This window comes from Vipera berus (assembly GCF_964194415.1).
Source record: "Vipera berus genome assembly, chromosome: 2".
NCBI lineage: Eukaryota > Metazoa > Chordata > Lepidosauria > Squamata > Viperidae > Vipera > Vipera berus.
The window spans coordinates 228,209,519-228,234,462 of NC_138203.1; the positions used below are offsets into that span (position 1 = coordinate 228,209,519).

The following is a 24,944-nucleotide window of genomic DNA, read 5'->3' on the forward strand; positions in this document are numbered from 1 at the left end:
TCTTTCTTAGTTGGCATTTATGCACACACAAATGGGGCCCCAAGCACACACGATGCAAATGGGGCAGTGCTAGCCCCATGACACTCGCTAGCACTGTGCTGGTTTTGCCACGTGGATGCTAGCATTTCCCCATTTTCATGCTGTGCAGCACTCGGTTTGCCACCATTTTTGCACCGTGTGCTGCTCGGTTTTTATGCCACCTGTTTTCATGCCATGTGCCACCTGGTTTCCCCGTTTTGGTGCTGTGCACCATCTGGCTTTCACACCGTGTGCCACCTGGTTTGCCCCTACTTTTGCACTGGGCAGTGCCCAGTTTTCCTGCTGCCCAATGCCTGGTTTTGCCCTATTTTTGCATCATGCGCCGGCAAATTTTCATGCTGTGTGTCACCCAGTTTGCATAGCAATGGTGCCCTATTTTCACTGTGCAGCACCCCGTCTGCATAGCTGCAGCAGTGCTAGCATGAGTGGGGGTGAGTGCGTGCACACATGTGCATGCACTGGACAGCCCATTCCACGGCCCAGTGGCCAGCAGGCCACGGCCCAGTAATGGGCTGCGGACCACAGGTTGGGGGTTCCTGGGTTAGACAGCATCACCACCAGATTGATTCATAGATGGCTGTCTAGCTGTACTCAGTGTGTGGTCCTCAATGGAACCGCATCTACATAGAGAGAAGTGTGTAGTGGGGTGCCCTAGGGTTCTGTTCTGGGCCCAGTGCTCTTCAACATCTTCATCAATGATTTGGATGAGGTGATAGACAGTAAACTCATCAAATTTGCTGACGACACCAAGCTGGCAGGAATAGCCAACACTCCAGAAGACAGGCTTAAGATACAGGAGGATCTTGACAGACTCGAACATTGGGTACTATCTAACAAAATCATTGGTGAAAAAAAGTAAGGTTCTACATTTAGCTAAGAAAAACCAAATGCACAGGTACAGTATATGTGGTACCTTGCTCAAACGTAGTAACTGTGAGAGGGATCTCAAGAGTCCTAGTGGACAATCACTTAAATATGTGCCAGCAGTGTGCTGCAGCTGCCCAAAAAAGCCAATACAGTGCTAGGCTGTATTAACAGAGGGATAGAATCAAGATCACGTGAAGTGTTAATACCACTGTATAACACCTTGGTAAGTCCACACTTGGAATACTGCATTCAGTTTTGGTCAATGTAAAAAAGATGTTTTAGTCTCTAGAAAGATTGCAGAGAAGAGCAACAAAGATGATTAGGGGACTGGAAGCTAAAACATACAAAGAATGATTGCTGGAATTGGGTACGTCTAGTTTAATGAAGAGGACTAGGGGAGATATGATAGCAGTGTTCCAATATCTCAGGGGCTGCCACAAAGAAGAGGGAGTCAAGCTATTCTCCAAAGCACCTGAAAGCAAGACAAGAAGCATGTATGGAAACTAACCAAAGAGAGAAGCAACCTGGAACTAAGGAGAAATTTCCTGACAGAACAATTAACCAGTGGAACAACCTGCCTCCAGAAGCTGTGAGTGCTCCAACACTGGACGTTTTTCAGAAGAGACTGGTTTCCTAAGCAACAGGAAATTCAACAAATATTGCTTATTTTAGATGTGACTTATCTTTGTAGAAAATTTTAGAAGTTCCAGTATCTATATGTGGGAAAAAAATTGACTTTTTTTTTGTAAGTTATTGATTCTCGGCTATTCACAAAATATGAAAAATGATGCAAAATATTTTGAGTTTGACTGTTACAAGCTTGAAGAACCCTGTTCTTATTATGTTCCAGTCCTATTCTGACCCTACTACAAGGGATATTTCATGGTCCGAATAATTCCAATAACAATCTTTTTTGGGTTTGAAATGGTTCAAACTCAGAACGCTTTCAAAATAATGTTCTACTCTTGCACCCTTTATAATCTACTAGACTGGAATTGGTTGCCAGCTGTGAAAGTGAATGATTGAAAGTATTTTTTATTTTATGCATTATCTCCTTACTTTTTGTCAGAATATTACCAGGGCGTTCTCTGTGGGTGCGCCTGCCCTATGGAACCAACTACCCACGGAACTTAGGACTGCCCCCGACCTTCGCTCATTTCGCTGGGACCTGAAAACTTGGCTCTTTGATCTGTTTTGTCCAGACTGTGGGGTTGTTAATTTAACTGGGTTTTAGATTTACTCTTGGGGCTTGAATTTAATTTAATTGTTTTAATTGATTTTAATTTTTTGTATTTCATGGTTTTAACTGCCCTGTAAACTGCCCTGAGTCCTACGGGAATAGGGCGGTATATTAAATTCAAATTCAAATTCAAATTCAAATTCAAATTCAAATTCAAATTCAAATTAATAAATAAATAAATAAATAAATAAATAAATAAATAAATAAATAAATGAAATTCAACTCCTTCAATGCTCTGCTAATGTTAAAGATACTTTCTGCATTCCACTTGGCTCTATACATTCAGGAATAGATTCAGTTATTACATGCAGGAATGTGAATTGGACATGAAATTGTTTTGTTTTTAATTTTTATTTTAAAAACCACACCTTTATCATTTCTAGAAGATTGACAAAGATTCACAGTGTTCTCTTGTCTATAAAACTGAAGGAATGTCATTATTTCCTTCAGACACTATTTTTTATATTTCATACTGGCTTGCCATTCATAATGAACTATATTAATTGCAAGTATGTTAATTAATTCATTCCTTTTAGAAAATAAACACCACAAAAATGAATGTTTTAGATTTATTTTTCACAGTCATTCTTCATTTTTTTTCTTTTTCTTTTTATATTTTGTTCATTCCTTCTATAAAACTTGTGAAGGAATAAATTAATAATAACAATTTTAAAGAATTCAACTTGAATTTCTTTTGGAGAAAATTTCAAAGAATTAAGATTACTATTATATTTGTACAGATACTGTATGATACTTTGCTGTATCCTGTTTAAAGGATTCTGTTCACATTTTGGCATAATTGCATTTCCATACAGTTGATGACACTAAAATGATACTCTGTTCTTTAAAAAGAATCCGATAAGGCTGTATGAAGAATAAAAACTCTTACATCATTGAAAGCAATATAAAATGAATGTTGTTTCAAACTTTAGGCAGCATTCCAATACACACAATGGGTTACAAGCTCTAGTTAAAACAGAGGTACTTATGTCTGAGTAAAAATGCATAGTTTTTAAACCCAGCACTTTAAAATGGAAATAGCCAGCATATGAATTGCAATATATCAAAATAATGAGTCATTCTACATGTTTCAGAAGGCCACTGAACAAGAAGTTATTTACTATATTCAGCCTTAGAGCCTTAAATATTCAATGTCAGTACAGAATTTTCTCCCAGTGAATAAGATACATACTGAAAGCAGATACATATTGAAGAAAATAATTGCACAGGATGAAGCTTTAACCAAAAGAACTAGCATGTAATTTAATACCCTTCTCTCTAAAAGATCATCGCTAGATTTTGTTCTCTTATAACAAAGTACTGTTTTTAATATAAAATAGGTGATATACTATTTATCCTTCTGCCAGAAAACTTTCCAGGATAGTATTAACTTTGGTGCTGTATTGGAACTTCCTCCCTTTATACTTGACAAATTCTAGGTCAACCTATGGAATTCTCTTTTGCAACAGCTCAAGTCTTCATTACTACCAGGAATGTGTTGCATACATGCTAGGCCCCAACAATTTACATGTGATCTGTTGTTCTGTGCCAGATGCAATTATCCAACAGTTAAGTTTTAGCTACTGCTGAGACACCATCCTCCTAAATTAATTGTAACAAGAGCCTTTCAGGCAGTAAGACACAGTTGAAACTGTCTATCATGCTGCTTTCAACTTGTTTTGATAATAGGATTTTTGCTTTTACAGTACTTAACTGCCTCATCCTGCCTCAACTTAACTTATTAGACTGTATGTCTCTTTATTAAATTGCTAGCATTATTGTGAATGTCAAAATCCTAGAGATGGAACATCAGTAGTTCTTTTCAAATGTTTTTTCCTAGTTGCAGCAAGCACTGATAACCAGAGTCAAGTACTAATGGAAATGGATGAGTAATTGGTTAATACATATGAGAACAATACTCTGGAAGCTGTTAACCTTTTTCTAAGTATAAAAATATTCTTTGGTGCATTTCTTGCTTTCTCAAATTTTAAATGTTGTCATAACCAGTCAAATAATAAAATCAACAATAAATTCATATTCAGAATAAATAAAAGCAAATAAAACTAGCAAGTAGCATTTTAAACTAGTAATACTAATCCTGAGAACGATAGACAAAATTAAAAACACATAAGTACAAACTGGAATGTTTTCATTTTTTTTGTTGTGAATGGAATTATAGTTGCATGACTCAGAACTAGCTATAAACATAATGTTTTGTTTTGAAAGGCTGTTAAATCACTAAATCTTTTTATAATATTTTCATGAAAGTTCTACACATTTCTTAATTAAAAATATTCTCTGTATGTGTTTTTGAAGATTAACACGTACATTAATGATTGTAACAAGAAACTGTGCAAATATGGTCATAATATTCAGCATGGGATTTAATTTGAGGGAAGCTGACTTCCACTTGATGTTTACTATGACTTTACTTTATAGTTTAAATAAAGGAATGAAAAGGTTCTGTTGTTTTGCATCTTGCCACTGTAATGCTGATATGAAGTTTTGTTGTAATGGTCTGTGTGTGTGTGTGTGTGTGTGTGTGTGTGTGTGTGTGTGTGATCTTATGATGGTCTGTGTGTGTGTGTGTGTGATCTTATGATTTATAAAATAAAATGCAGCTTGAATTTAAATTATTTACATAGACAGTAACTTAAGCTATGGCCATGCTGGTCATAATGATGGAAAATATATTCCAATAAACCTAAAGGACATTGCATTAGGATCAGGGTATTTCTGACAAATGGGGCACCTAAACAACAACAAAATGTACACATGGAATTGCTGTAGTTCTGGGCAGACACTTCACTTGAGGAAAAATCACAGATTGGTTCAACTTTCAAGAACGTATAGGAAAATAACTAGTACTCTCTATTAATAGCCCATACACCTTTTCTGCCTTCTGTGGCAGAAGATTGAAAGCAAATGCTTAAAATAACAGTCATAAGAGAAAGGTATAACACCAATCTCCTATTTATAATAGCACCATGTTTTTTTTTCTTCTGGCTTACTGATGTGTAGTAAATCCAGTAGATAGTTGGACCAGTTGACCAAATATTTAGATTTAGGAAAAGTTAGACAAGATAGAGAATTGAAATCTAGATTACACATTTAGAAGGAATAAACTAGAATAGGAAAAGAAAGATCTGTCTAGGGAAGCACTGGCAAACCCAGGGGGAAGAGTAAAAAGAAAAATCAGCCTAGAACCGTTATGTAGCCACAAACAAAGTCCAGCCCTCCTTGGTTGCCATTACCGTTATCTAATTATAACCAGGTACTGACCATTAGTTCAAAGATTTCTATGCACATAATTTTAGCAATAAATCAGTTACATTAACCATTCGCATGTCAACCTAGTCTTCTGTACCTGACAATCTGTGAGAAGGAAGCTAGAAAAATTATGCATTTCCTTTTCTCAAATCAGTATCCTATTTATCACATCTCCTCACTCCATCACCTATAACCCTCATGCCACTCCTTTGTTTCAGCTGCCTCTCTTAACCAATTTATTTTGCCATATGATTCTTTTGCTCTACATGTGCACACAAAGATATTGTTCTCCTTATTTTAATAACCTAACATAATAACTTCTTGTGTACGCGTAAATGTCAGGAATCCTTAATATCCCAAAAAAACTATTTGTATGACTGCCATAATTTGGCTATCACTGCCTGAAGATTAGAAACAGAATATATAGTATTTTACTTTATCAAATGCATTTAACTGGTAATAAAAACTATGTTTGCATGCCAAGTTGGTTCTTGAAAGATTAAGAGCATTGATGTATTGAAACAAACTAAATTATTGAAATGAACAAGAATGTTGGTATCCTAATTTATTTTGTTAACTTCTCCATAAGTTTGAAGAAACATATTTCAACAGTTAACTAAAGCACTTCGACTTGCTTTATTGCCATCATAACCCCAAAACTATACAGAGTCATCACTGTGTATCATTATGAATTGTGAATCAGAGATATCTTCAAAATAGCACAATACTGATAATGAACCAGCAGAGGGAGCATGAATCACTAATTCATGGAAGTGATATAGCAACTACTATTAACTGGGTTTAAATTGCCAAATTCAGCGACAATGCAACAGTCATGCATAGAACTCCTAGTTACTTTTGTGATACCTAAATTAGCCTTGTGCAAATTAAATATATAATTTAAGCCTAAAATGTAAATATGTTTTCAAAATGTAAACTCTGCAGACTACGGCTTGCTGGATTTTTATGAAAGGACAGTGTTATTAAGATTTCTACAGAGGCGAGCGATTTTCCAGATTGATGCCAAATTCAAATTGAGCCAACTTTACTGTCCCTTTGGAAAAGCAATGCTACAAGTATTGGAATGCTGGCAATGACAGGAAAATATTGCACTTTAAATAGGTTATCTTATGCATGATAAAGAATCAATATAAAATCAGAAAAAGGCTATTCAAGAATAAACTACATAGCAGCCTGTCTTAAAGTAGGCAATGCTTCTAGAGAGCACCAGTTTTAGGAAAAGGCTGGGTAGAACTTTTGACTTTACATGTCATTTATGGTAAAACAATCTCTGTCCTATTTCCTCTGTAAGTGCAACTGGATCACCATCATCTGAATTCTATTGAGCATCTGATAATAAAATATCATTTACTACACAAATAACATATAATTATTGCAATGAAACAATACAGAATTTAAATCAAGACTTTTGGCTAGGTGTGTTCACTTCTATTACCACTGCATGTAGCTACTATATTCGGTCTAGGAATGCTTTCTTGGAAGCAATATGGAAATGGTTTACCCCTAATTTCTTCTGGTTTTTTTTTAATTTGCCAGGGCTAACCCTGGGATTTTCCAATCCTCCCATCCAAGTATTAAGCAGGCCAAGCCATGCTTAGTTTGCAAGCAGAAATAGGTCAGTCGGGTGCCTCTAATTGTGGTCTAGTCCCAACATAAAACCATGCAGCCATTATGTTAATAATGTCCAATTTCAAATCTATTAGGAACATATTTTGTAATGCATGACTGCAATAATTAATCACATTTTGAATGTAATATTTTATTTCCCCTGCCTGAATTTTATAAGTAACTTGAAAATTCTCTTTTTCTGCTCTGTTTTCACTCATTTTTAAAAAATCCCTAAAGATAGATTCCTTGGAGTCAGGCATATTTTGGTTATCTAAATACAGAAGCTTTTTGATTTATACATCTTATCTCTGAATAACTTCATCTGATCCCTGAACTGGAATTTCAATTATACTCAGCTATAAAAACAAGGAATTAAGCCTGGAATATTTTTTTATTTGCATTTTGTAGATAAAGGCTTTTTATTTTTCTTATGTAACTTTTGATAGGCAATCATTTGCAAATCTATATTTTATGCATTTCATTTGTGACATAAACTGCCTCTATATCGGTTCTCTAATGGCTGGCTCACCTATCGTATCAGAATTAGGCTTGTTTGCAAATTCACCTGATATGTTTTATGTTTGGGTTCAATCTTAAAATCAGTAGCAAAAGGAGGGAGCACAGTAAAAGGCACACATTGAGTCAGGGGGAAAAAATTAAATAACTGCAGTTGGAATTTACGGTTAGATTTCTATTTAATTTTTAAAAGACTCATAATACAGTCTTTCTTTGACACTGGGAAAACCATTACTCAGTTTTATATTTTGTATGAGCTTCCAGCCAAACTTCCTTATCTGTAAAGTGAATTTACAGAACAGCATATCACAGAAAATTAAACTAGATATCACAATTTCTCTCTTGCTATTTAATAAAATCAGCTTCAGTGGTGTGAAACGTAACAGTGAAAACAAATGGATATTTGAAGTGTTGCATACAGAAGAAAAACCAGGGCTTTTCTTCTCATAGAACGTTCAGAACGGAGTTCCGGCACCTTTTTTGGATGGAACCTTGTAGGATAGGCAAGGCGGGTTGTATGACATGTGTGAGTTCCGGCACCTTTTTCTTTTACAAAAAAAGCACTGAGAAAAACTAAACAGAGGTAGTCCTCAACTTACAACTACAACTGAGCCCAAAATTTATGTTGCTAAGTGAGACATTTGTTAAATGATTTTGTCCCATTTTACAACTATTCTTGCCACTGTTGTTAAATGAATCATTGCAGTTAGTAACCTGGTTAAGTGAATTCAGTTTCCCCACTGGCTTTACTTGTCAGAAGGTCACAAAAGTTTATCACATGACCCTGGGATACTGCAACGGTCATAAATATGAACCACGTGGCAAAGTACTACAAGTGGTACACGTACCACTGGTTGAAAAGCCCTGCTCTACAAGATGTAAATTATTTAAACACTGAGACAACTACTTGGATTACTTCAGGCATATTTAATTATAATGAAACAGAGTTAGATTTATTTTATTACATTTATTTCCTGTCCATTATTAATGCATACTCTGGATATCAGAGTATATATATATATTAATGATAATATTTAAATATGGCACTTTGCTGCATACTGGTCAAATGATTTAATACTTTACTTTATAATGTTTTTATTTATAAACTTATAAATAAGTAATATAATACTTATTTTAATATTAAGGTAAACTAATTTTTATGATAAAGAGAAAAGAGAAGATAAACAGCCTTAAATACAGAACATTTCCAAAAAAATGGAAAATGTTCTTGGAAGCTTTCTTCTTTGCTCCTTTAAGCAAAAGCAGCTAATTGAAATATTAACGACACAAGCAATGAGGAAAATAGAGAACAGATTATAATAGCTGTAGTGCATATAATGTGGCTGGATTAAAACCAAAATAAAATCTAGCCCCTAATGTGAGCAGAAGCAAAAAGAAAGTTCACTGGTGAAAAGGTGGTGTATGTTCTATTGGTACGTGTAATATTCGAATTAAGAACCAAGGCAAAATTGTTATTGTTAAAGCAGAAATCAAAATATTTAATTACAGAATAACAGGGATGGAAGAGACCTTGGAAGTCAGCAGGAGATTCTATATAATTCCAGACAAATGGCTGTCCTATCTCTTCTTAAAAACCTCCAGTGAGTGGAGCATCCATAACTTCTGGAGGCAAGCCGTTCCACTGATTAATTGTTCACCCTGACAATACATTTCTCCTTAATTCTAGGTTGGATCTCTCTATATTAAGTTTCCATCCATTTACTTCTTGTACTACCCTCAGTTGAAAATAAAATAAAAAATAAAATCTTATATTATGGGAATTGGCAACTCAAACGAACTAGATTGGATTCTGTCACATCTAACGATCTTTGCAGATAATCTATTGAAGACTAGAATTGTAGAGGAAAAGCAGTCGCTATTATTATTAAGAAAAAGAGTGTCAACGTTGGTAGTTGGATATAACCCTGCAAAATAATAGAATAACTTCAGTTTAAATTCAAAGTATGCCAATGAATGTAATCAAAGTCTGTTGCAAAAGAAGTTGAACAACTCAATAACAATCTGACAATCTCAAAAATGACAGCTGATGGAAGTAAAGAGCCTCTGAAACAATGGAAACATTTAATGTCAGAAGCAGGAGAGAAAATAAAGTCTTCCAAGAAAACTCGGTGCTTATAGATCATACCTTCTTTCAGAAATGTGAAAGACAATTGTATGCATGGACAGCTTGGCAATTAAATTAACAATATATTTTGTGCACAAACACGGTAAAAACTATATTTAGTTAATAAACACATCAATAAATTCTCATATGCTGGTAATAATATTTTAATTAGTGGAAGCAAAGTAGACTAGTGCGGGGGAAGAGAGGAAAGACTGTAAAAAGCTCTAAATGGCTTGGGTCCGGATTATCTAAGGGAACACCTGCTGCCGGCATCAACTTCCCATCGTCCTGTCCGCTCCCACAGGGAGGGCCTTCTCAGGGTGCCGCCGGTTAAGGAGTGCCAGCGGGTGATCCCCAGAGGGAGGGCATTCTCTGTGGGCACACCTGCCCTTTGGAATAATTTACCTGTGGAACTTCGGACTGCCCCCGATCTGCGTTCATTTCGCCGGGACCTGAAAACCTGGTTTTTCAATCTATCAGGCCTGGACTGAAGGGGTTTTAGCTTTTTATATATTGTTTTAAATGTTGGGCTTAATTAATTTAATCTATTTTAATTTTATATTATCTTTATATTGTATTTTATGCTGCCCTGTAAACCGCCCTGAGTCCTTCGGGAATAGGGCGGTATAAAAATCTAAACAAATAAATAAATAAATAAAAAGCCTATCTGCTTAGTACTAAAATAACTAGAATTATGTCAATAACAATGCTAATTTAATACAAACAGGCAGTGAAGAAGTCTAGTACCATTTTATATTTCTAGGTTCAAAATTTTGCCAGGATGGTAACTATAGCCTGAAAAGGGAGAATTGTATGCTACTTGGAAAAAAGACTGTGACAGATATAACCAAAGTATGTAAGTGCAGATACGTTACATACAACAATGGTACATTTTGTCAAGGGTAAAGTTTTCCCAGCTGTAACATCTGACAATGAAAGCTGGATCATCAGAAAGGCTGAACAAAAAAAAAAGGATGCCTTTGATTTGTGAAGCTGGAGAAGATTCTTGAGAATATCTTGGATTGAAGGAACAAATGAGTCAATACTACATAAAACCAGAATATTCTTTAGAAAGATCAATAACAAAACTAAGATTTATTTTGGATGCACAATGTAAAAAAAGTCATTGGAAAATATCTTAATGCCATGAATAATTGAATGAAATTGAAAAAGAGGCTTTACTGTAAAAAGACAAAACAGTTTATTACTATCATTGATGATACAATCATAAGTTTGGAAGAACACAAACTAATAGATACTGTATTGACAGCCTTGCCAAAATGATGTTCTTTGGGCCATGATGAATTGGAAGCAAATCAATAACAAGGTTATTTCCTGGCAGAATATTTTCCTATCTTTTTCAAACAAGTACCTCTTTATATCTCAATAGGGATTATAAATTTTAATCTAGTTAGTATGAAACATAATCAATAAACTAGAGTTTTTTAAAAGTTAGAAGGTTTGGGGTACAAACACATACACTAATTCAGAGGATTTTAAAGATTAATATACAACTGAAACCAGGACTTTTCATTTTGGGACTGATAGATAAACAGTTGGGGGGAAAATCATGGAACTTTTATATATGATAACTGTAGCTTTTTATATGATAACTACAATGAGATTATTGTGCACACTAAAATGGAAAGCTTTTTTATTGTTATGGCACCCTCCTTCTGGAATATTTTCTCTTGGCCTTCTGTGGTGGCCCCAGTGTGGGATGAAGACTATTTCTTGGTTAAATATCTAATCATAGCTTTTACTTTTTTCTGAGTGCTGTTTTATGTTTTTTGCACATTTTGTAAGCATTTTTAATATTGTTAGCTGCCCAGAATCATATATTTCAGATGATAGCCATATTAATTTATAAATAAGGTAGTTTATATACTTGTGGCTTAGAATGTAATGTGAAGTCATCCAATGCAGTTTGCAAACCAAGGCTTATAATTTAGCTTGTTGTGTGGACCCAGGCTCTTTTGATTCACTAAATAATCCATTGTTAAATAAACGATGTTGTAATACAGGCGTACCCAAACATAAAGTTGCAATTCAGATAAGGAGCTACATGCAGATGGATGTTGTAGATAATTTTTATATTAAGAACAGAACTACGTGTGCTTTGCTTTATATTTACTGTGATGGTTTCCCCTTCTAAGCTTGTTATGATATGGTTTCTTCCTTTTTTATTACTGGAAAAAACATATTGCCATGTTTTAAACTGAAGCTTCTGTTTTAGTTCAGAAGTAAACAATCCTATCAATCCTAATCAGCCTGACCAATAATAAGAATGATTGGAACTACAATTTAACAGATTGGAAAAGCTGTATGTTGTTCACCACTATTTAAGGTGGAGCTAAGTGCATCTAGTTCTAGTACATAGGATAGGTTTTGTTTTTTTGGTGGGATTTTTTTTGCATATGACAATTGCTAGTTTTTGATAAATCAGAATTCAGCGCTGTTATATAGATTAAGTAGAACCTATTTTAAAGAATAGGACTATAAATCAAATAGTACTATTTCTGACAGCATCCACCCCAAACTGCCTTGTTCTCCTAACTGAACACGACATTTTCATCTAAACAACTTGTCCAGCAATAACCATCTCACTATATTTAAAATTGTAATTTCAGTATTAATACGCTACTTCCAACATTTACTCTCGACAGTACCTCCTCCTCTTAAGATTTGATTGTTTATTAGTTTGCAATCTACTGCTATAAGCTATAAAATTCCCTTCATATTTTGCAAAATGGCAATGAAAATACTGCAAGCTGGAAAGTCATATGAACATTAAATATTAGAATACTTATATGATTCATTGTATGCAGTGACTCATTTACATAACCAACTTGATAAAAAGAGTGGTCAAGAGCAGGGCTTTTCAACCTTTTCACCCATTGTACGACTTTTAGGATAAGGCAATATCCAAGTACCACCAGTCACCCAGCAAGGTGTCCAAAACTTGACCAAAAAAAAAAAGGAAAAAATGATAAAGTACAGATAATCCTCAACTTACAACAATTTGCTTAGTGACTGTTCAAAGTTACAACAGCACTGAAAAAAGTGACTTACGACCATTTTTCACACTTATGACTGTTGCAGCATCCCCAGAGTCATGTTATTTACATTTGGATGCTTGGCAACTGATTTATACTTACGACGTTCTGTGTCCCAGGGTCATGTGATTAACTTTTGCAACTTTTTGACAAGCAAAGTCAATGGCTGGGGGGGCGTGGCCAGCTCATCACTCAGGTTGCAAGGTTCCTGAGGGGGGGGGAAATCTGTGGGTCTCTGGTGTAAGGGGGTGGGACTGGGGTGGGTGTCTTCCTTCCCTCCCTCTCTCCCATTGTCCCTTCCTTTCTTCCTTCCTTCCCTCCCTCTTTGTCCCTTCCTCCTTTCCACTGTCCCTCTCTCCCTCTCATTGTCCCTCCCTCCCTTCCCTCTTTGTCCCTTCTTTCCTTCCTTCCCTCTCTCCCCTCTTTGTCCCTACCTTCCTTCTCTCCCTCCCTCCAACCCTTCCTTCCTTTTCCTTTTCTTTTTAATGCTGGCACAAAGTTGAAACTTGTGCATTCAGCTCATACATTTAATCCACCCAAAACTGTCCCCTTCTGTTGCAGAACAAAAAAGGGGGCTTCAGGAACCAAAACAAAACAAACTGCCAGAATTTCCTAACCCGCCTGACACCCACCTGGGCGGGTTGCTTGAGCTAAGCGGGATCGGGATGGCCAAGAAGCAGCATCGGCATGCAAAGGAAGAGGTGCTGCTTCTGGACAAATGTTTCCGCCCCCCGCCAGTGCGTCCGATCCCCCACCAGCAGCCCCCTCCCACCAACAAGGCGACTCCTTGGGCTGGCCCATTTTGTCCCCAAGAGTCCCCTTTCAAAAGAGGATGCCAAAGCCCCCAGTGCACCACCCAGGTCACCTTTCCCGTCTCCGTAGGGCAGGGGTGTCAAACTCAATTTCACTGAGGGCTGCATCAGCATTACAGTTGCCCTCAAGGGGGCCAGGTGGGTGTGGCCTGGGTGAGTGTGGCCTACTGGGTGGGCGTGGCTAGAGTGTGTATGGCCTGCTGGGTGGGCGTGGCCAGCTCTACATCGTTCGCATCAAGGGTGCCTATGGGGGCCTGGGCAGGAGTGGGACAGATCTGAGGGTCTCTGGCAGGAGGAGGGTCTCTGGGCCAGGGCCAAGGCAGTGGGGGCCGTTCCCTCACTCTTTCCAGGATGGCTTTGCGGGCCACATGAAACCACTTCGCAGGCCGGATCTGGCCCCCGGGCCTTGTGTTTGATATGTCTGCCATAGGGCCTCCCTGTCCTGCACAAACTTTGTCTCCTACTTTCCATGGCCAAACAACAGGATGGCAGAGCCCAGCGAGGCACAAACCACCTGATTTTTGTGGAAGGGTGATCGCAGAAACCCTGCTCGAGCGTTCGGGAGGAAAGGCGGGGCTCCCTCCCTTCTTTCGGCAAGCACAAAAGACGTCTGGATGGAACAAGCCTAGCCAGGTTCTGCCAGCTGAAACTGGGCACGGGCTAGCCGTTAGGTTTCAACTTGTCGGTACTGCGACTCTTGCTTTCTACCCTTTTCCCAACATGGACTCTCCCAACTCCACATGACTCCTAGTTCAGGCTCTCTGTGGGAGAAAAGCTTGCAGCAACAAAAGGTGCTTTGATGCCAGCCCCTTTGTATGGCAATGAGCTCCAGACAGACGAACAAATATCCTGGAGAAAGAGCAGAGCCGCTGAAGGCTCTGACTGTCCACCTTCCCAATCGCATGATCACCAACTTTACTTAGCCAGCGCCGCTCAAAGAGTTAATGGTTATGCCCAGCCAACCACCCCGGGTCTCCTCGTGAGGAAGGAACCCAGATGTGCAGCAATCCAGGGAAAGTGTGTGTGTGTGGGGGGGGGGGAAATCCCCGGCTGCAATTCCCGTGCAAGATTTCCTGCTTGCAAAAGGGCGATCACTTCTGCCTCTCTTGCAAAGCCAGCATCCAGGATGGGGGAAAACCCCTGCCCCACCGTCTGTCTTCTCCTTTTTTTCTGGAAGGGGGGGAGAAGGAAAGAGGAAGCGCAGAAGCAGCGGGCGAGATTGCAGCCCAGCCCAGAGAAGGGGAAGAAAGAGCTGGTTGGAGAATGTGTCTTTCTCCCCCCACCTGTGGAGGGAGAAGCCCCCCTTGCCTGACCGCCACCCCGCCAGCGCTGCACAAAGCTGCCAGCCATGCGACACACTCAGCTGCTTGCTATGTGAAACCCCAGGACCAGTGGGCTACCCAGGCAGCACCTCTGCCTCGCGCAGCTCTCCCATTCACACGTGCAATGGTCCTCCAACCCTGCCAGCGCCCGCAAACTGCCTGCCCACCCTCCGGCCTCGGGCAGCACCTCTGCCTCATACAGCTCTCCCGTTTGTGCGTTCGATCGTCCTCCAACCCTGCTGGCACCCGCAAACTGCCCAGCCTCCCCTCCACTTGCTTTACACAGCTCCTCCTGGGTCACCCATTGCCCATTAACCCACCACCATGCAGGGTAAGGTTGCCGCCCCCACCTTTGCCCAGATGCCCTCACCACCCCCAAGCATTTTTTAAATAACCTGCTTTCAGCTGCATTCCATTTCTCCACTTGTCTGCCTTCGCCACTGTGGGACTATCGGTAAAAAAGAAAAAAAAAGTTCCATGAGACTTTCTAACTTCTTGCGAGATCTCGCAAGAAGTTAGGAAGTCTCATGGAACTTTTTTTTGTCTCACAAACACGCGGCTGAGAAGCAAACGGAGAAACAGAATGCAGCTGAAAGCAGGTTAGTAAAAAAACATTTTTTTTTTTAGTTTTTTTTTACAGTGCTGTTCAACCCGTCCTACGCGTACCACCAGCCAGGTGCTCGCGTACCACTAGTGGTACACGTACTACCGGTTGAAAAGCCCTTATCAAGAGATACTGCCAAATTTTTCCCAGTGACTGTAGGCTTGGAGGTTCTAGATCTGGGGTTCCCAATCCCCGGTCCGTGGACTATTACCGGTGTGTGGCATGCCAGTACGCACAAACAAGCAAAGCCCCATCCACGGGATACAGGCAGCACGCAAAACCACACCCCCTCCAGTCCACAGAAAAACCTCTCTCTACGTAACTGGTCCCTGGTGCCCCCAAAGGTTGGAGACTTCTGGTCTAGATAGAAAAAAGCAGAATGCAGCTCAATCCTGGGAAGATCAATTTGCTAAGGGTTCTGAAGTCCTCACATCCAGAGATAATTCACCTGTATCTTGGCATGGGATTGCTCTTCTTCAGACACCACTGATGTGGAGTTGTGTAATTTGGGATTCATCTTGGATTCATGGCTCTTGCTCAAAGACCAGGTTGCAGCTCTGGCAGCTATTGCCTTTCTATAAATCCATCCGATGTGTCATTGATACACATTCCTAGAAGGAGGGGCCCTGTTGATGGTCACTCCTACCTTAGTCACTGCCTGGTTTGTTAGACTACTGCAAAGGGGCTGCCTATGAAGAGCATTCAGAAGTTGCAACTGGTCCAGAATTCAGTGGCACAAAGCCCCACGTAATGGTTCTGTGAACTTGCACTGACTCTCAGTGGTTTTCCAGATACAATTCAATTTGCAGGTTGTCCCTGTGGCACAGAGGCAAGCTATTTGCAGAACTGTATACACTGATTTCTTCTTACTCCTCCATATTTGACAACATGTGCTTACTCCTGACTTTTTTGAAGCACTCCTTTTTTGATGGCTGTTCTCTGAAACAGATATCCCCCCAATATACAAGCCCAAAGTCTGCTCACCTTTTAACATCTGACTCCCCCACCCCCAGGCATTTGGAGGCAACCCTTTATTTGCTTTTATTATGACTGGTTGTCATTCTATAGTCTGCATGTCATGTTCACATTTGTGCATTGTATATGTTCTCACATTGCATGGGTTTTTTCAAGTTGCTTTGTTGTTGTTGTTGTATGCCACCCAGAATAACACTTTTGAGTTGGGTGATCTTATAAAACCAGTAAATAAATCTAATGGGGTTTCAAGAGGCATACCCTGAGATTCCTTGAGATTCAAATGGGCCCCTCCCAGTTGGTATTATAAAAAGTTTTTAAAACATGATTATTTCCTATGTCTAGGTCATTGAGACTAGTTAGATAAATGTATATCTTCTGAGGACTACATTCTAGTTGTGATAGTTATAATTAACTGTTAAAAGTGTGGTTATTGTGGTTATTTTATTGTTAGGAGTCCCAGTTTGGAAGAGTGGTTAAGGCATCAGGTAAGAAACTGGGATACCATGACTTCCAGCCGTGCTTTAGGCATGAATCCAGCTGGGTGACCTTGAGCCAATCACTTTTTCTCAGCCCTAGGATGGAGGCAAAGGCAAGCCACGTCCAAAATCTTGCCAAGAAAAATGCAAGGACTTATCCAGGCAATCGCCTGGAGTCAGTATTGACCCAAAGGTACTCCCCACCCTCCCACCCCCGTTAAAAAAACATTGTTAGCCACTCAGAATCATGGAAACTAGATAGGACAACCATGTAAATTATTTAAATAATTAAATAAGCATTTTAAAAACATTTAAATGTTTTAAAAAGTAATCTTTTCAAAAGCAAAACATATTACACAAACAAACTACACATACAGGTATGCCAATTTCAAGATCAGCATTTCTGATAATACTGGAGTACAACAGAAATGGAACTATTACAAGCACAGCAACTTACAAAACAATAGAATTAAATTTGACAATTCCACATAACTCTGATTATATCTGATCCAAAAGAACTTCCAATGAAACTAATCAGGAGCAATCAGCTTGAGACAAACTGCCCAAGAATGTCAGATAGAAGACATTCCATCATTTGTAACTTATGATGGCATACAGAGTGTCCTAGCACTGTTTTTTTTCTGCTGCTGCCCATAATACTGTATTCATCATATGCCTAGCCCACGGGTGTCAAACTCGCCACATTACATGACGCAACGTATCGTGACTCTTTTTGCATTCCCAGCAATGGGGTGGGCGTGGCTTTGGTATGATGAAACCAGCCGGCAGGCCGGCAGTTTGACACCCCTGGCCTAGGCCATGACTGAATTAAGGTTAAAATATCCTTAACTGTACGCTGATGAGACGTTTTCATCCCTGTTCCAACACTATCCACAGTAATCTCAAGGTCTATTGATGGCTGAGGAATTCTGTGGATTGTCAAGGTTGGGTGATACCCCTGGTCTATACTGTAATATCTATTAGAGGTTGTCCCTGGTTACCTTATAGTAAGATACATAATTTATAATTGTGGTTTGGGGGAGGATATGGTGGTACTTTTTCAGATATCCTAACAACATTGCACTACATACCAATAAAAAGCTGCATGGATTTTTGCAGGTTGCCTTAACAGAGTCAAAGGAGAGAATGGAGTACAACTTTGAGTTCTGAAGATTCTAATTACAAAATCCCAAAATGGAACCAGCATTTTTCTGGCCAACAATATGTAGTGAATATTTGTATCACACAAAATAATTTCTCTCAGCTCAAGGTCTCTGTGATAACAGAAGCTTGGTAACTTTAACTGTTTGCCCTGAGCTGTTCTGACTATACCTCAGAAAGATTATAAGCACTCCATAAATACCCCAGATTAATACTGATCCCAACAGCAAATCCACTTACAGAGACTTTAAGAATACAGTGGTTCTCAAAGCTGTAACTTACTGGTTTCTCCCAAGAAAGAACTGCTTTCTTGGAAAATCAGAAGAAACAAATTAATGAAAACATGACAAACAATACATATTGTGTCTGGTATTGGTAAGAATACAAATTGGAAAAGGTACATTGATAAGAAAATGTCTAAAATATGACAGTAGGCACATCTATATAATTCATTCTCTGGATTTATACACAAAACAAACATACATAGAATTAAGGCTTTTAAAATCAACCTTCTAATTGTGAAAGCAGGACCTCTTCTTCCTAAAAGCAGCATACATTACTCTAAACTACTTATAGGTTAAAGGAACTATTTATTTCCCACTCTTCTTACAGGTTCCATCATTTATTTCATCAATTTATATATAGTGATTTGTTATTAAACAGGTTTTAGCCTTGGTGTGATTTAAATCAACTGCATATTTCTAGCATGTAAAAAAAAAAACCTAACGTCTTACTCAAGTGAACAATGTAGCCAACAACAAGGAGAAAAATCACAAGAGGCCAACAATACAGTGTTTGGTGGACAGGAAACAAACAAACATATACCTCACTCATACATATCTTTATACTGGACAGGTAACAAACATTTAAGCCCACTTCCTGGGACTTCACACTGAGTAAACTAGCAGTACATCAACAAGTACAGGAATATAGTTCCTAATTCAATATAACATATCTTTCCTAGATGGAAATCATCCCTGCATATAAGCAGTTGATTATATTTTTCCAAGTTCACGCTTTGCAAATATTATCTATATGCATTTGCAATTGCAAAACTCTGCAATACAGATGCAAATGCTGCAATATAGACAGCAACTTAGTTTTGTTAAATAAAAACCCACATGCAGCAGAAATAAAGTTTCTAATGTTGGTCAAGAGTTACGATCAGCATTTTGCATTGTAAAACAATACTGATATCTGAATACATTTTAATACATCTGTATTAGGTGTACAATCTGAACAAAAAGTTTTTTAAATGATGCAGACTAGTAATAGCATTCATCATTTTAAGAGTCATTCCCCCTTTCCTATGGAAGGGAATGCCTCTTTTAATCCAGCTGTAAAAACTTCAATTTAACTATATCACAACAATTAATCATAAAGTTTAAGAAGACATACTGCTCATCTCAAAAAACTTTTACATTGATGGAGGGTAAGGGAACAGACAAACAACGTAACAAAATCCAAGGAACAAAGTACCTGAACATTTTGTGCCATGAATTCTGATTAGTAAATAGGTTTTCCATATCTACTTAAAGACATGTGCTAGTTGCAATTTCAATCATTTGTAAAAGAATCACACGTTGTTCTGCTTTTGAAATAGCCTTACTACGGTAAGCAGTAATATAGCTAAACGCCTTTCCATCTGCAGCAAGCATTGCATTATGGAAGCTTAAAGCCATGTGGAAATAGACCCAAGGATTGAGAGCAAACTGGTTCCTGGTGATCAAGTTTAGATGTGAAGGAGTCACAGTTCAGAAGGGTTGGCCACCTGTCAATGTTTACTGACTCCCATTCGTTAGGAACTAACTCCACCTCCAAAGTCTCCAAACGCCACTCACTAGAAGACCAAGTCTTTCTCCAGGACTAGCAGGCACAAAACAGCATCATCCTTCACACCCTTTCCCCAACGTCTCTTCTTGAAGCCTTCTCGATCCCTTAAAGCAGTAGCACAGTTCTGTCCACGGGCAAACTGCGGGGCTCAAAACCCTCTCCCAGAAAAATAAGCTCTTTCTTTGGAATCGGGGGGGGGCATGAAATTAGGAACGCATTCCTCGAAGGAGACAACTTCGTCTGCCAGCCAGCCGGGGGAGGTTGCCACTTAACATCTCAGCTCTTTTTCATTATTATTATTATTATTCGCCTTCGCACACTTGGCCCACAAGAGAAGAGGCGAACTAGGAAGAGCATCAATCAAAGCCCGAAGGAAACCAGCGGGGAATGGAGAGGGTGGAGGAGAAAACTCGTCTTTGTCTGAGATCATCCATAACCTCATAACTACCCAGCAAAGACCACCCCCAAAAGGCAGGGAAAGCGTCGGCTACCAGCCTCGCGGCTACTGCTTCGCGGTCACCTGGACTGCTTTAAAGCGTTACGGCTGCCCCCCTCCGCACGTCGATTAAGACGCTCCCCGTCCCCCGTTTCCTTACTTTTCGTGCTGGGCGATTTCTTGCCCCTTCCCCGGCGGTGCGGATAGGGCACCCTGCTGCAGAAGCAGCAGCCTGCAAGTGGCCAGGTGCCGCCGGTGCTCCTCCTGGAGCCGGGCGTTCTCGTGGCACAGCTTGGCCACTTGCTGCTCCAGCTCGTCTATCCGGAGCTTTTGCTTCTCTAGCAGCTCCTGCTGCGTCTCGATGATCTTGTTGAGTTCCTTGAGATACTCCGCTGCTTTGCTCGGGTTCTCCGCCGGCGCCTCCATGGCCCGGGCCGGCCGCCGCGCACCTCAACGGACGAAGGCAGCCTGGCCGCAGCTCGGGGGGAAGGCAGGCAGGCAGGCAGCAGCAAACGCCCGGGAACTCAGCTCGACCGCGGCTGTCGAAAGTCGGCGACCCCAGCGCCGGGTCCGGCTGCCTCCTTCCTCCACCCCCCCCCCGTCCACCCCGCACTGCCTCCCCACTTGGAAGTCTGCTTCTCGGCTAGGGAGAGCCGACCGAGCTATTCCTGCCCCGGGCCGCCATTGCCCACTGGCTCTCTTGACTGCTTTTGACCGGGCGGGCGTGTGGGTTCCTTCACCGAGGCGTCCCGCGACTCCGGCGCGCAGGTTTCTTTCCCGCCAGCCTCTCTCTCTTCAGCGAGCCCAGGGAAAAGTCTCCCCGGCCGGCTTGGCAACCGGTTCCCTCACCTCAACCGCCTCTCGCGTTTGACTCCTCCCGCTTCCTTTCTTGTTTCTTTCTTCCCCCCCCCCCCGCCTCTTGCGCTCACGCAGGCGCTTTGCCCCCCCCCTCCCGCGGCTTTTGTTACTGGTCTTGTGAAACCGCAACAACCCCTGGATTCCGCACGTCGACAACGCGCAAGGACCGGCCGCAGAGTTTGCAAAGTGTCCTGCTCCGTTACTGGATGTCGCGCCAGTTCCCGGGCTCGAGGACCGGGGGGGAAGGAGGAGGAGGGTCGAGAAGAGTTGGTGCTGAGCAGCTGCGTAGTTGACAGTTTTAAGCCGCCGTGGTTTGTTGATGTCTCCACGGCGTCCTCTCGGTTCGTCGCTAGCCGGTCGGGTCAGACGAGCCACAGCATTTCAGTCCCCGGTTTCCCACACGCCGTAAATCCCAGCCTCGCCGGGAAGCTGAGGCGGAGGAACAGCGGCGTGTGACGGCGGGCTGCGGGACCGCTGCGAAGGCGGGAGGCCGGCCAGGGAGTGACCAGCACACGTGGAAGCAAACGAGCGGCCTCCCACCCCCCGTACCTCAGCGCGGCTCCCCTTTGGGGAGGGGACCGACGCGGAGCCCCGCTGAACACCGTTGCCGGCATTGAAGATGAGAATATCGGCTCCTCCTCCTCCCTTTTTTTCTTCCCCTCCCAGTTGCCAAGAAAGAAGAGCGAGGGACGCTCGGGAGCCGGGACGCTCCGAGAGATGAGGAGACGGTAAGAGGGCCCGCGGGGCGAAGAAGGAAGTCCTTGCCGCTCTCTTTTTTTTTTAGAAAGGTGAGTTGCGCCTCCTTTGGCTTGCAGCCTCCGACCGTTTGCCCCGTCACAAATCCGTTCGGCGGCTGGAATTTATTTACTTAATTTATTTTTATTTTTATTCCATTTATATCCCGCCCTTCTCCGAAGACTCAGGGCGGCTTACAAGCTTAGCAGTAGCCTTCATTCTATGTATATGCCTGCTTGTTAGGGCTTTCACACACACCCCAAGCGGCATTATTACAAAGTCAGCTTAATTGCCCCCAACAATTTAGACCCTCACTTGCCTTTTCCATGTCGACGGCGTTTGTGGCAAGCTCCCTTTTAGTTCTCCGAAACGCTTAAAAGCGCGCCTCCCCCTCTCCACACACGTACACACACATACAACGTTGAATTGCTCCAGGATTTCATAAGAAGAATATTGAATTTCAAGAGGAAGGAGGAAGCTCGAAGGCAGAAAGTAGAGCCTCGGCTGGTACTGCCCCAACCTCTCTCACCTCCTTCCTCCCCCCCACCTCTCCTTGGGGTAAAGAGGGCAGACGGGGCTCTTTTGAAGAGCGAGGAGCAGGAGTCCACTCCTGCCAAGAGCCGGAGCCGTTTGCAAAACATCGCCAGCCGGGCGCTCCAAGCGGCAGCTTTCTAGCCATATGCCAGCGCTCACGCTTCTTCCTCAGGCTGGCGACTGCGAGCGCCGAAGAGGCTGCCCGCCTCTTCTCGGGCAGCAGAAGAGCGAGCGGCGGGCCTCCCTCCGGCGGGCCTCCGCGCGAGTGGGGGCGTGGAGCCTCTTGGAAGTGATCCGCGGCGCCTGAGCAAAGGCGATGAAAGGAAGGCGCCTCGAGAAATGAGGAAACCTGTAAGTTTGGGGAAATACGGTGGGCGGGAAGGGAAATGGGCTTTGCTTTCTTTCCTTTTCTCGAACGCTTCCCAATCGCGTTTCTCCATTTTCCTTCCCCTCTATATATTCTAAAATGCGCCTGGATACTTCCAAACGCTGCAGTGGCGTTTGCTGCTTCGCTAGTTATACTGGCCCCTGGTTTGCAAAGTCAGCTACTGTGAAACCAATCTAGGCTGAAGTTTTTGCTAATACTTGGATCTAGAAGGCAGCTTGAGGGAAGAAGGTTATTCAGAAAAAGGGGGGAATAAAAACACTTGAGGCTTTTGAATAAAGGAGTTCATAAGAGTTAAAGGTTTTCCTCTTCCTCTTTCTGCAACCTCCAAGGTAACTCGTAGTAGAGCTGCTCTGAAACAAATGGGCTGCAAAAATGCATTCAGTGTATCTGTGGTTAATGACTCTTCAAATTAGCTTTCCTAGGCCAAGAAAACTGCAGGACTTGTTGGCGAATCAGGACAACCATTGAACAGAGGAAAAAAAATACTATATAGGCCAGAAAGGTATATCACCATCATCATTTAAAATGTGCTTGTAAACAAGGTTAGGAACTTGATCGTCTAATTTCAATGTTGTAATTATTATTTTCAAAAAACAGGAAAAAACCTTAGAAGCTTAAACAAATGCATCTTACTAAAAACGAATATTATTAATTGAGATCCCGATAGATCTATGTATCCAGCTTAACAGCTAAACAAATAAGTCTAAAATATTAAAATGATTCTACTATTTGGGCAACCAAGAGTATTTTATTCTTCATCAGACTACATGAAAATGGGAGGAGGGAATAGGGAAGGAGTATCTACGTTAGCAAATATTAAAACTGTCCTGTCTGCATTTATTTATAATCTTAAGAATGGAATATGGGGGACTTTATGCATAGAATCTCTTGTCTTCCAGTTGCACATAGGACTTTGAAATGAAGGAAAGTGCAAACAATGATAAATGACCCATGCTAGTCAAAGTACCTAATTTAAATGTTTACCTTCTCCCACATTTCTATTTTAAGGCTATGAATGAATACAGACACAGTGGATGCAATATTGTTCGGCTTTCCTCAACTATCTGCTTCCTTTACTGTCCAGCCTGATTAGGAGTTCTGGAGAACCTAACACTTTAAAGATAATTTCAGGATATTTTCTTTTCCTTAATATAGATTTCCTTATTATATTTGTATGTGGATGGCTAGTTTGTAGCTCAGGTGTTGTAGCTCATATTTGGCCAATATCTTAAAAGGAAATTAAATTTCATATTTCTGCCCAAAGACCGTTTTGGTCCTTGAAATCCATAACAAACCAACATACATGCTGCCTGTTGCATGTATCCCTTAAAAAGTGAATATACAGGATGTATATGCTTCTTTCTTAATTAAATCAGCTTCAGAAGAAATCCAGAAGATATTCTCACTTGAAGAAGCTCTAACACACTTTATTGGATTCTTAGTGATAGCTGATAACCAGGTCCTTGTTCCAGGTGTCCAAGGACCTCATCTGATTGGCTGGAACCCTCTTCCTTGTCCAGGATCTTACCAGAACTTCCAGAAGAATTGTTTTAAAATAAGTTTTCCCCAGTGTTTTTTATTTATCAGAAGAGTGTCTTATAGAAATGTTATGAGGTGATGCACAAATTTTAAATCACTAAAAATATATAGTGATTGAACCAACTTTAAAAAAAAGCTTTTGCAGGTATTCCTCATTTACAACTGTCTTGTTTATAGACTGTATTTATGACAGTGATGAAAAAGTAACTCACATTTATGAGTTTCACAGGTCTGTAAAGCAAAATAAAGCTAAAGATTAAGAGCACAATTGCGTTTTCACTTAGCAGCTGCTTCACTTAATGACTAAATAGATGGTCCCAACTGTCACTAAATGAGGACTATTTGTATTACTATGCTTGCTGCTCTTCCTCACCCTCTTTTTTCCTTCTCTTTCTTTAAATCCAGAGAGGCAGATATGTAGAAATAAATGCAGCTATATGTATTTTCTAATTTGTATTGTGCTTTTATTATTGTACAAACTTTTGGAACTAAAAGCTCCACTCATTTGTATAATCATGTAAACCTATCC

General features: G+C 40.7%; 1 protein-coding gene across 4 annotated transcripts in view; it reads right to left on the minus strand.

Annotated features, from left to right (window-relative positions):
* Positions 1–21,084, minus strand: part of IQSEC1 (IQ motif and Sec7 domain ArfGEF 1) — a 332,174-nt gene extending 311,090 nt beyond the window's left edge. For all 4 annotated transcript variants that reach the window (XM_081317422.1, XM_081317423.1, XM_081317421.1 and 1 more), the window contains exon 1: positions 20,522–21,084. In XM_081317422.1, coding sequence (XP_081173548.1) covers positions 20,522–20,787 — 266 coding nt within the window. In that variant the 5' untranslated portion in view covers positions 20,788–21,084. The remainder of the gene's footprint in view (positions 1–20,521) is intronic.
* Between the last annotated feature and the right edge of the window lie 3,860 nt (positions 21,085–24,944).